Here is an 11,296-nt window from a genome sequence, read left to right as displayed (position 1 = left end):
TATATTGTACAAAAAAAAAAAAAAAAAAAAAAAAAAAAAAAAAAAAAAGGATCTTTGTAAAGGTCAAAACCCTGCATACAAAAATTTGCTACAAAGTGGCAATTGTTGATATAATTAAGTTCTCAGGGATTTTTGTGTTCTAGACTCCCAGGAACAGGGGGAATTTCAGGTTTCTGGTGAAGAAGGCATGGGGGAGCAGGTGCTTGGGGCTCTGCTGAGAATCTCTCAAATCATTATGGTCAAACCACCCAAGTAGGTGGGCTGTGGAGAAGTAACTCAAAAGTAAACTCCTGAAGCCCGCTCTTCAGGGTAAATCTCATAGGGGTGTTGAGCCCCTCAGATCCCCTCTCCCTACTACCTCCAGCTTTTGCTCTAGGTCAACTCAGCGTCTTTGAGGCACTCACGCATCTCCTGACCCAGTGGGGCAAGACCTAGATTTGTCCAGGCCTAGCCTCCTTCCACGCGTGCATGAGCCTGGAAGCTGAGTCCTGCACCCATCTCCTACCCTTTCCCATTTTACAGAAGGAAAAGACAAGGCAAAAGGAGGAAGCCAGTTTTCCGAGAAAACAAATTTCCTTTTTTTCCTTCTTCCCTCCTTTTTGTTGCTGTTTCCCACCCTCTAATCATTGCCATTAGGGCGGCTACTCAACCTACGGGCCCCATCCACAAATAGGAGGTGCATCGCCCCTTTAAGGGGCAGGCCCCTGGCCTCCCTGACCTCGTCCCGCCCCCTCCGGGGCCGCACTGCGCCTGCGCCCAGCGCCGGAGACCTGGGGTTGGGCAGAGCCCGGTTCCGTGCAACTTTCAAGTGAGTAGCAAACTCCGCCCCGAAGCTGGAGCCGGTGGCCGAGAGCACTGAGACTGCGAGGACCCGAACGAACGAAGGCCGTGACCGCCACCCGCGGCCTGGGACGCAGCAGCGCCACGAGGAGAGTCGAACAGCTAGTTCTCCGTAGCAGGAAGTTCGGGTCGGAGCCGTAACTGCCCAAGGAGCGCGGCGAGGCGGCAGAGCGCGCCCGCCCTTACCGGCTTCCGAGTCGGTGCCTCCTCGCCCTGGGCCTCCCCATTCTTCAGGCTACCCGCACTGCAGAATTAGGGGGCGGCCGGCTCCGCCTCTGCCAAGGGGCAGCTGGAGCGCCCCTCTGGTTCCCGCACTTCCACTGGTTACCCCATTCCAGCCCTGCGTGAGCCTTCCTCTAGGCATCTTCTTGTAGGGGTTCTCCCTTCGTCCTGAGGCTGCAGGATGGTGTCCTGGATGATCTGTCGCCTGGTGGTGTGAGTATGGCCGCTTTCATACCCCCTTTACCTCCAGGTGCCAGGCCGCCCTTGAGGTGGAAAATGGGAACGTCTGGTGAGAAAGAGGGGCTTTCAGTGCCCGCAAGGGTTAACGGACCTGCGGGTCTACGCGTGGCATTGGGCACCAGTGCTTCCACTCTACTCCCAAAGCCTTCTTGGCTCATGGCGAACCCCCTCCCGCAGTCACATACACTCCAGACAGGAGTGTGGGACAGAGAACCTCACACCAGCCTGCAGCCCCTTGGCAAACAAGGCGTTGTGGCACGTTGTGGGCGGAGATTTCAGGTGCCTGCTTCCGTCTGAGTGGTCACCTGACTCTCCACCCTGGCCTCAGCCTCCCCACTCTGTCCTACTCTCACCTTTCAGTACTCCAGCACCTGGCTCCAAGATCCCTGTCTGCAGCCTGGCAGTGCCAGGTCTGGTGGCCCTGGGCCTGATTGCGTGTCCATGGGAGGGGACAGCCTGGTCCTCCCACCAGCTCAGAAGCCTGCTTCCCACCCACCTGCTGTGTGTGCTCCCCGCTCAATCATGCACCCATAGGCCACTGGTGCAGGCTTGGGCAGGCTTGGACTGTTTGTAAACAGCAGGGTGGGGAGGTGGCCTCCAGGGCACTGACTCAGGCACAGGTTGTGCAAGCCGATCAAGAAGAACAGGGTAGGCCTTCGCCACTTCACACCTTTCGGGGAAGTGGCCACCTGGTGGGGGGCAAGAGGGACATGATGCCCCTCATTTTCCCCTTCTGTTTTCTAGGCTGCTGTTTGGGATGCTGTACCCAGCTTATGCTTCCTACAAGGCTGTGAAGACCAAGAACATACGTGAATATGTGAGTGTGGCTGTGGGCAGGAGGGCTTAGCTCAGGTTGGATGGGATGACAGACAACCTTGGGGGTTATGGTAGGCCTTGACAAGGTGGGAACGGTCTGAGCTGGCCAGCCCTTCCTCCAGGAGCATAAGCAGGTGGGTGTGTTTGGAGGGCAGGCTCTGAGGGTGCCAATGCAGAATCTTGTGGGTGAAGCTTCTTGGGGGTGGGTACAGGAATGAGTGGCAGTTTCTCAGAGGCAGCTCTCTAGGGCCAGCCAGGTGCCAGGAGAATGCAGTAGGACAGGCTCTCTGGAATCTCTGGGTCAGCCTGGGACAGGGGAGTCAGCTCTGCAGGTTCAACTGTTGGCCTCTGACACCCCCCCTCCCTCCCAGGTGCGGTGGATGATGTACTGGATAGTCTTTGCACTATTCATGGCAGTGGAAACCTTCACAGACATCTTCATTTCCTGGTATGCATGCAGGCGGTCTGTGGGCTGTGGGGAATGATGGCCCACTCTCGGCCTGGCTCCCTAGCTGATCTTGCTCCCGCGGGTGCTCTGACAGGTTCCCTTTCTACTATGAGATCAAGATGGCCTTTGTGCTATGGCTGCTCTCGCCCTACACCAAAGGGGCCAGCCTGCTTTACCGAAAGTTTGTCCACCCATCCTTATCCCGTCATGAGAAGGTACCTTGTGGGGGAGCCAGGGAGGGAAACATAGGGGTGGGTGTGAAGGAAAGAGCCCTGGACATGGGATTCAGGACGCTGGGTGATACCACGGTTCTAATCTGAACCCTGCTGCCCTTCAGCTGTGGAACCTGACAGACCTTAGCCTTCTTCCTCTTCTGTGATAATCAGATGGGGGCACAGGTGAATGAGCAGTTGAGGGTGTGAAGCACCAGCTGGAAGTTGTGTTCGGGTTGGTGGGAGGAGGCGGAGCATGGCCATTCACTGAAGCGTGGGAATGTCTGCTCTTGGTGTGGTTGCCAGTGCACGGTGGGGGGGGGGTGCAGGGAGGCATGGCACATACTGGCTTCTTTGGGGTCTGCAGAGGAGGAGTGACTCCAGCTGTCCACCTGAGCTCTCCCCCCTTCCCTGCCCCCTACAGGAGATTGACACCTGCATCGTGCAGGCCAAGGAGCGCAGCTATGAGACGGTGCTCAGCTTTGGGAAACGGGGCCTCAACATTGCTGCTTCGGCCGCTGTACAGGCTGCCACCAAGGTGCCTTGAGCCCCAACCCTCCAGCAGTCCTCCCAGCCGCAGTGCCTTCTGGACGAGTCCAGCTCTCTATCAGGGAGCCGAGAGATTGCAGCTGACCATGCCAGGGAATAGGATGAGAGGTGACAGGTGGGGTGTTGGCGGGAGCATGGAGCTGGAAGTTGACTTCCTTGGCTGGGACATGGACCATGAGTGGTTGCTCCTGCTCTCTGAGCCTTTGTTTCCTGTGGTGCCACAAAGGCACAGGGCTAGAAGGTTACTGAGTTGCTTTTAGTTCTGAGGCCTATGCCCTAGTGATTACCTGCTGGTCAGCCCTTGATTTCCCTGAGCAGTTGCCCTGACTCAGACCCCTTCCTGCTAGGATCCCCTGCCCCATCCCTCCAGATAATGCAGTGGCTCCCCATCGCTTACAGAGTCAGGGTGCACTGGCCGGAAGGCTGCGGAGCTTCTCCATGCAGGACCTGCGCTCCATCCCCGATGCCCCTGCCCCTGCCTACCATGATCCCCTCTACCTGGAGGACCAGATACCTCGCCGCAGGCCGCCCATAGGTAAGTGGACAGATTCAGAGCTGTTCTGGAAGGAATGCCTCTTCCATGCAAGCTGTGAATTTCCCAGGGGTTAGAAGAAGGTCTGTCTTGGCCTTGGGCCTTCAGACTATGGAAATGCCTAGCTTTGCCGCCCTGGCCTCCCTCTCCTCTATACAGGGTATAGGGCAGGCGGCCTGCAGGACAGCGACACTGAGGATGAGTGTTGGTCAGACACAGAGGCAGTCCCCCAGCCACCTGCCCGGCCCCGAGAAAAGCCTCTGGGCCGCAGTCAGAGCCTGCGTGTGGTCAAGAGGAAGCCGCCCGTGCGGGAGGTCAGTAGCACGGAAGGCGCAAGGGAGGTGGGCTGTCCAGGTACTTAGCCTACACCTCTCAAGTTGTGTGTGCTCTCTCCCCCAGGGCACCTCGCGCTCACTGAAGGTTCGGACGAGGAAAAAGACTGTTTCTTCAGACATGAATAGTTAGGGTCTTTAGAGCCTGGCTCAGTCTTACCTCTTGCCTTGTGGAGCACCGGGCACTGTTTGGAGGGGACCTCTGGCTGCATGTCTGACCTGCCTGCACCAGCTGCTCAGGCTCTGCCCCCCTCAGCTCCTGCTGCTGGCTAAGGGCCGGGTGCTTCTGGGGGTACCAAAGCAGGCTGGGCCCAGGATTCTATTTATTGCCTTTCTCATCCTTCTACCTTCCTGGTGTGTGGGACCAGAGCCCTTTTCAAACCTCTGCAAATGAAACCAAAAGTCCACCCAGCTGTGTTCATTCCTTCCTGTCCTTCAAAGTACTTGACAGCCTCCTCCAAAGCCGTGTGTGTGTGTGTGTGTGTGTGTGTGTGTCTGTCGTCGTATGTTTTACATTGGTGAATGAGGTCAGGTTTATGCAAGTTTTGGTAAATAAATACATAAAAGTGGTCTGTTTGTCCTGATTTGTACTCCTGGTCGTCATAGCACATATTATTAAACAGCCTGCTACAGGCCAGTCCAGGCCTAGGAAAGGGGCTCAAAGGAAAGACAGACTGCCAGAGGGGCTCAGTCTTCTGGGGGAGGTAGCCATTAACATATAGTTGTGATGTAAGTACTGTCTTGTCTGAGCAAGTACCATCACAGGAAGTTCTTGGAGACCTCTGAGAACATAGATGGGGGACAGGGGAGGTGGGGGGGGGGAACAGCCTGAGGAGTCAGAGTCTAAGATGACTGCAATCAGGAGATGGGGTTAGACCTCGATGGGAAGTAGAAGCCAATGGGAGCAGAGGTGTGGAGGGAGCTCAAGCAGCACAGTAATCCCATAGGGATTAGCTGGCGCTGTAAACAGATTAGGCCTGGGGAGGCCAGTTTCCTCCATGGGCCTGAGGGGGTCTCTAGGCAGCCCTGGGGACACTGAGTTCCCGTAAACACCCAGGATAACGTGGGGAGCATTGCACCTCTTTGGAGTGGCCGCAAGAGGGCAGCAGCTGCCAGGGTCTAGGCTGCCCCTAGCTTCCAGGTCAAGGAGGGTGGGGTTGGGAGGCTGGCCAGAGCCCTGCCCTACAGGGGCCTGGCCGCTGGCTGGCTGGCTGGAGAGACGATGCAGAATTCTGGCCTGGCCTCCAATGGCCCTTTCTGCTGTTCCTTCCTGTTGTTTGTGGTCATTCGTCCTGTCTGTCCCATCCATGGAGTCTCCCCTGTTCTGAGAGCCAGGCTCTTTGCCAGAGCTCACTCTATACCATCTCCTCCTCTAATCCCTGGGGTAGTCAGGGCTGGCTTTGGCCCTCTCCTGCTCCTGGGTGCTGGTCTCACTGTGGTGTCCCAGGGCTGCTCCCCTAGCCCACCGCATGCCTGCTCTTCCTTTCCACTTTTGATTCAGCAAAGAGGTGGGTGGAAAGAAGGGAAGTGGGGTGGCAACCCGGAGTGACCTGAGGAGTGTGGATTAACTCTTGGTGTGGGGATTATCCGGGTTTTATTTGGGGAAGGCACTTAATCGGTCGGGGTGGTTTAGCTCCTCACATACTGGTGTTCAATGACTTCCTATTTACGCGTTCCCTTGCATCACAGTGTTGCCTCATTTCTTCATTCAAAAAAATCTCTGTTGAGCATCTCCCAGGTACCAGGGATGTTTCAAAATACTCAGGATACCGTCTAGGAAGGGCTAGCACCTAGAATGTGCCTCCACAGCAGGTGCTGCTCTAAGCCCCTAACACACATTCACTTCATCTTCACGACAATCTCCTGAGGTAGGTACTATTATTATGACATCCATTTTACAAATAGGAAAACAGACACTGAGAGGGCAAGTGGTTGGCCCAAGGTCACACAGCTAATACATGGCAGAATTAGGCTTTGAAACAGGCAGCCTGGCTCCAGAGTCAGTATACGGAACCACTGTACAGGACTAAAGTAAATGAGGCAAGAAGAAGGAGACAAGTGCGTGGCAAACATTAGTTGTGTGCCTGGCCTCGGGCCGGGCATTTTATAGAGATGATTTCCTTGAATCCTCCTGAGAAGCCTGAAGGGAGGGGCTAGACCCATTTCACAGATGGAAAAACAGAGACTTGGAGAAGTGAAGCAATTTGTCCCCAGTCATGCTGCCTGTGGGTGGCGCCCCTGTCTCCTGAGGCAAGCTTGCCAAGAAGTTGTGGTGGTAGACACGGAATGGCAGGATCCACACCCCTGAACTGGAGGAACAAAACAGAGGGATGTGGGGTGAATGGGCAATGAAACAAAACCTCAGAGGAAGGGGGAGGCCTGAAGTTATGGGGTGTTGAGGGAGCTTTCATGGGAGCTGGAGCTTCACCTGCCCTCATTCCTAGAAGGGCTTTGAGTGGGCAGCAGAGTCTTTTGGGCCCCTGAGTTAAAAGGGTGACACTTTTTCAGGCCCAAGATCTCCACCTCCATCCCCCTCGTCGCCAGCCTCCTTGCTAGCCTGGCTCCCCACAGCTCCTGCCTTTTCTGACTCCAGAAAGCTCAAGTTCACCCCTTCATCCATGTCAGCCTCCAGGCCTTTGCTGCAGCTGTATGACTCTCCTGCCCTCTGAATGGTCTTTCTTTCCCTGCTCCCTGTAGCCTTCCTTGGAGACCTGCTTTCTCCAGGAAGCCTTCCCTGACTGGCCAAGCTCTCCTCAAGCTATTAGAGTTCCTGCTCTCTGGCCAGCTAACTGGTCCTGGGCTCACCATGGGCTGTGTGGGTGTGTCCGTCCCCAGCTGGCCTCCCCTAAACCTGACTGACTTTGTAATCCCCACCCCATCCATCCAGACTGCCCCATAGCTCCGTGCTGTTCCCCCTGACGTGATCTTCCTCCTCTACCCAACTCTCTGTCCTCTCCCTATGTGCCCCAGGACCCCACTCAGACACCACCAGGAAGCCCTCTGTGAGCACGCACACCCCTGCCTCCTTAGAGTTGATTGGTCACCCAGACCACACCATAGCTGTTCTTTTTTTTTAATGTTTATTTTCGAGAACGAGAGCGAGCATGAACAAGGGAGGAGCAGAGAGAGAGAAGGTGACACAGAATCTGAAGCAGGCTCCAGGCTCTGAGCTGTCAGCACAGAGCCCGATGTGGGTCTTGAACCCAAGAGCCGTGAGATCGTGACCTGAGCCAAAGCCGGACACTTAACCAACTGAGCCACCCAGGCGCCCCTTGCCATAGCTATTCTTACACGAACCTCTCTGTTTTTGCCTTGAGCACATCCTATTTTCTCCCTCATTCACTGTGACTTCATAAAGGACAGACTTGCAACTTACTCACTTTTGAATCCCAGCCTGGAACAAGTGGTGGTTTAGCCAAAGTGAAATACCGTCGTATGTGTGTGGCTCAGTGGTGAAGGTCCACTTGTCTGACTTGTGAGCATCACTTCCTCCGTGAAGTGGGACTTCCCCCCGCTTCCCCGGGGTGGGACTAGAGGAACCTCGTACTCATTTCTTAACATGCCAACTCCCAACAGTCACCCCGCAGGGCCCAGCACAGGGCCTGACATGTAAGAGGCCCCAGTGAATGTTTTCTGGTAAAAGAACAAAGGCACTAAGTGAGTATAAACTCCTAGAGGGCAGGGGTGGCCTGTGCTTTCATCTTTGTGCACTATATCTCCTTGGTGCCCATCACAGAGCCTTGAAAATGCCAGGGTCTCTCTAACACACGTTTGCCAAACGCCTGCTGCTGCAGTTACATGGATTTCAAGACATTCTGAGGCCAGAGGGGAAGGGGCAAGGAGAACTCCAAGTTCTGGGGCATTTCTGGCCAAGCATACATGTGATCCTAAGACTGGAGCTTTGGGTGTGGGCTGGGCTTCCCTCAGAGCCTGCCCTGTCCCTCTGAGAATCACTGAGACGGCTGCCGGCACTGCCTCCCTCTGCGTGGGGCTCCTGGCCCTAGGGCCCACCCTGCTCTGGCTTGCCCACAGCCCTCAACCTCCTATTACCCACTAGTATGCCCAGGCAGGATCAAGGCTGGGCTTCTGTTCCAACTGATCTAGAGCACAGATGTGCTGGGCTCCATGCTGGGCACCGGTAGGGAGATGAGACAGCCTAGGCCAGCCCCCTTGCAAGAACATACTTCCGCTTGGCCCAGATACTAGTCCCCCTTGGTTTGTGCCCAGGGCTTTCTCTCCGGCTTCTCAATCCGCCTTGCCTGCTCGAGGGTCTCCTCCATTGCCTCCCAGTTGCCAGGTGCGTGTGGTCCTGAATTCCTGGCCTCCTCTTTCCGGCCTCTGCACTGCCACACCTACCTTTGGACCTTAGGCGACTCCCCTCCTCTCCCTGCCTCTTCAGCCCCTCTCAGCCTGTGGCCCTTTCATGTCCTGGTCCCCCTTACTGCCTCTGGCCTCCAGGTGCACTTGGCCCCCTGTCACTTACTGCCACTCTGGGGCTGCAGATAGTTAGCCTCTTGTTTCAACACAACTCTGGCCCAAGCTGAGTTGGGGAGTCTGGGCTGGCACTGCCCTGCCCGTGAGGGGGTTGACCAGAGCACCCAGGTTCTTGCCCCTTGTCCCTGATAAACATCAGGGATAATGGCTGGGTAGGGGGGCAGAAATGTCAGCCGGAGGCTGATGCCTACTGCTCAGGAAATCCTGGGGGCCAGAGCAGGGTTGCTAGGCAGAAGGTCTTGAGCCTGGGGCAGAATGAGGTAGCTTTNAGGTCAGGGATGTGGGTGGGTGGGCACGAGGGGAGGGGGGCATCTGCTCTAGAGCTTCCTCCTGGCTCCAGAAGCATCTCCACACTTCCCTTCCTCTCTCCCCCTCACCCCAGGTCCTGGGAGAATTCTCCCTGGTATTCCCCCTCCCCCATGCCCCCCGGTCCAGGCGTTGCCACAAGGGTGGGGGGCAGGGTGGGGGGAGGCCAGCCTCAGCTGTCTGAAGGATGGAGGGGCTGGGGAAGCAGGGCTAGGTGCCCAGACGGCCGCGTGTGTGGGAGGGGATGTCCTCAGATGCCCTCCACCCGGCAGTCCCCGCTCTGACGTGGGTGCCCCCCCCTCTCCCCGCCCGGATTAGTGGCAGCTTGGCCTGACTCTCCGGGGCTCCTTCCCCCGCCCCCGCCTGCTGCCCTCCCCTGGGCAGGGGGCTGTTCCACCCGAGGGGCACTGTGCTTGCCCAGGTAAGGGGCTCTGGGGACAGCGTGAGGGCAGCTGGCTCGTGAGTGCTGCTGTGCTTGTCAGCATGAATGTGTGTATCAGAGAGTGTGTGTATGTGTGCTCGTGAAGGCTCCGTGTGAGCCTGGGGTGGGCCAATGCGCATCTGGGGGTGCTGGTCAGCTTGCCTTTGTCCACGAATCCAGCATTGTGTCCCCGTGTGTGTGGCTTTCCTTCTGTGTTTGTGTCTTTTGTGTGTCTCCTTAGATCTGCTCCGTCCTCAGGCACAGAACAGCCGGCTATAAGGGCTCTGTGGGCCGGTGGCATGGGCTGTGTGTGGAGCAAGATGGGGAGCTGGGTGAGGGTGGAAAGGGCCTTCTCCCCCCACCCCCATGACTCCCTGGGCATTTCGGGAGCCTATCCTGAGAGTCCTGTTCTAGTCCAGAGACTTGTGACCTGACAAAGCAGACAAGGCAACTAGGGATGAGGTGGGGGGAGTTGTCTGTCATACTCCCCTGGGACAGTCCCCATCTCCTTTAGGGATGACAGCGACAGGCCCTCAGTACCCAGGACAGCCCAGGGTCCCACCCTGCCCTACCCAGACTCTTCTAGGCCCTAAGCCGAAGGAATCTCCCCCTAGACTCTCCCACAAGCTTTGGCTGCCAGAAGACACAGATGGGGGACCACAGGCACACCCCAGTCCCCCATCTGCACCGTAGAGCCAGCCTGGGGGAGGGTCTGGGGCTTGGGACCTTGGCATTGCCGTCCACATTAGACACTCCGTGATCATTTCCCCGGGCACATTCAGGTCCAGGCCACCCCTCAGGGGAGCTGGGGGAGGAAGGGAGTGTTAATAACTCAGTCATGTAAACAACCCCTACCAGCCTGCCCTGCCACAGAAGCGGCCTCTGGGGGGAGGTGGAGGGGCTGGGTGAATCCATGCCAACATGACCCAAGTTCCGCCCGGTGCCCCTTCAGGGCTCCTCTTCTTAGGCCCCCTCTTCTTCTCCTCAACTGGTGAACCGACTGCTGCCTGTCTTTGTCTCTTGGGAGGACGGTTTGCTCCCAGCTCTTCATGGCTCCTCTCTCCAGGGATGTTAGTTATGTCTTGGGACCAGGCTAGAGGCATCTGAGAGCTCATCCCTTGGTTGGGATGGGGTGGGTGGGGTGGTGCTGCCTCTGTCCCAGGCTGGGTGAAGGCAGGCCAAGGATGGCTTCCACAGGGAGGCAGGGGAGGGGTGGGGTGGGAGGTGGGGGCCTGAGGGGAAGGGAAGCGCCCGTTGGGCGTGTGGGTTTCTATGTGTGTCTGAATCTGTCTGTGTGTGTTTGAATCTGTCTGTTTGTGTCTGTGCTCTGGAACCACCCCCGCAGAGGAGCCGGGATGCTTCCTCGGGTGGAGGGTGCCCTGCTTTCCCATTTCCTCTCCTCCTCTCTGCTCCCTCCCAGGAGCCACTCCCATGGGCTGTTCTCCAGTGCTGGGCCTGGAAGCACTAGGCTCTGGGATGGGGCAGACCCCCAGAACACCAGGCTGGAGCAGGTGTTGGGGCTCATCTGGTCCCACCTCCTTTCTGGACACTTGGTGAAACCCAGGCCCTTAGAGCAGGGACAGACCAGAGCCTAGGTCTCCCCAAACTGCTAAGGCAGACACGGTGCCTGCTATTGGGACCTGGAAGGGGGCTTGAGTCAAAAATGGTGAAGAGCAGCTTGGCCAGGTGACCATGAGGTAGGGCAGACCTGGGCCAGTGGGGTGTACCCATGTGCCAGAGCTGACGGATCACGAGCAAATGGTCCAGCAGGCACAGGGTCGGCTGGCCTGGGTCAGGCGCCCATCACTGACCCGTGAGAACCCGACTGCCCCTGCCAGCTCTGGCACTGCCCCCTCCCAGCCGCCCCGCCCTAGCACCCCGGGG

The 11,296-nt window shown here is 57.2% G+C and overlaps 1 protein-coding gene across 1 annotated transcript; it reads left to right on the top strand.

The window, feature by feature from the left end:
- Nucleotides 1-777: 777 nt before the first annotated feature.
- Nucleotides 778-4,761, top strand: REEP4 (receptor accessory protein 4). The gene is made up of 8 exons (XM_077766599.1): nucleotides 778-1,275; nucleotides 2,047-2,119; nucleotides 2,490-2,566; nucleotides 2,661-2,781; nucleotides 3,203-3,316; nucleotides 3,727-3,862; nucleotides 4,019-4,173; nucleotides 4,259-4,761. The coding sequence occupies exons 1-8, from the start codon at nucleotides 1,244-1,246 to the stop codon at nucleotides 4,322-4,324; spliced, it is 774 nt and encodes a 257-aa protein (XP_077622725.1). The 5' UTR covers nucleotides 778-1,243; the 3' UTR covers nucleotides 4,325-4,761.
- Nucleotides 4,762-11,296: the final 6,535 nt, after the last annotated feature.

The sequence above is a fragment of the Crocuta crocuta genome, unplaced genomic scaffold (assembly GCF_008692635.1).
Source record: "Crocuta crocuta isolate KB4526 unplaced genomic scaffold, BGI_CrCroc_1.0 scaffold225, whole genome shotgun sequence".
In the NCBI taxonomy this organism is placed as follows: domain Eukaryota; kingdom Metazoa; phylum Chordata; class Mammalia; order Carnivora; family Hyaenidae; genus Crocuta; species Crocuta crocuta.
This window is presented reverse-complemented; position numbering and strand designations above follow the sequence as displayed.

Bases quoted from the DNA above. Each gene is read 5' to 3' on its own strand.
- REEP4 (XM_077766599.1), top strand. From the start codon at position 1,244: ATGGTGTCCTGGATGATCTGTCGCCTGGTGGT. The intron at 2,567-2,660 runs GTATGCATGCAG...GTGCTCTGACAG, and splicing joins ACAGACATCTTCATTTCCTG to GTTCCCTTTCTACTATGAGA. The intron at 4,174-4,258 runs GTCAGTAGCACG...TCTCTCCCCCAG, and splicing joins GGAAGCCGCCCGTGCGGGAG to GGCACCTCGCGCTCACTGAA.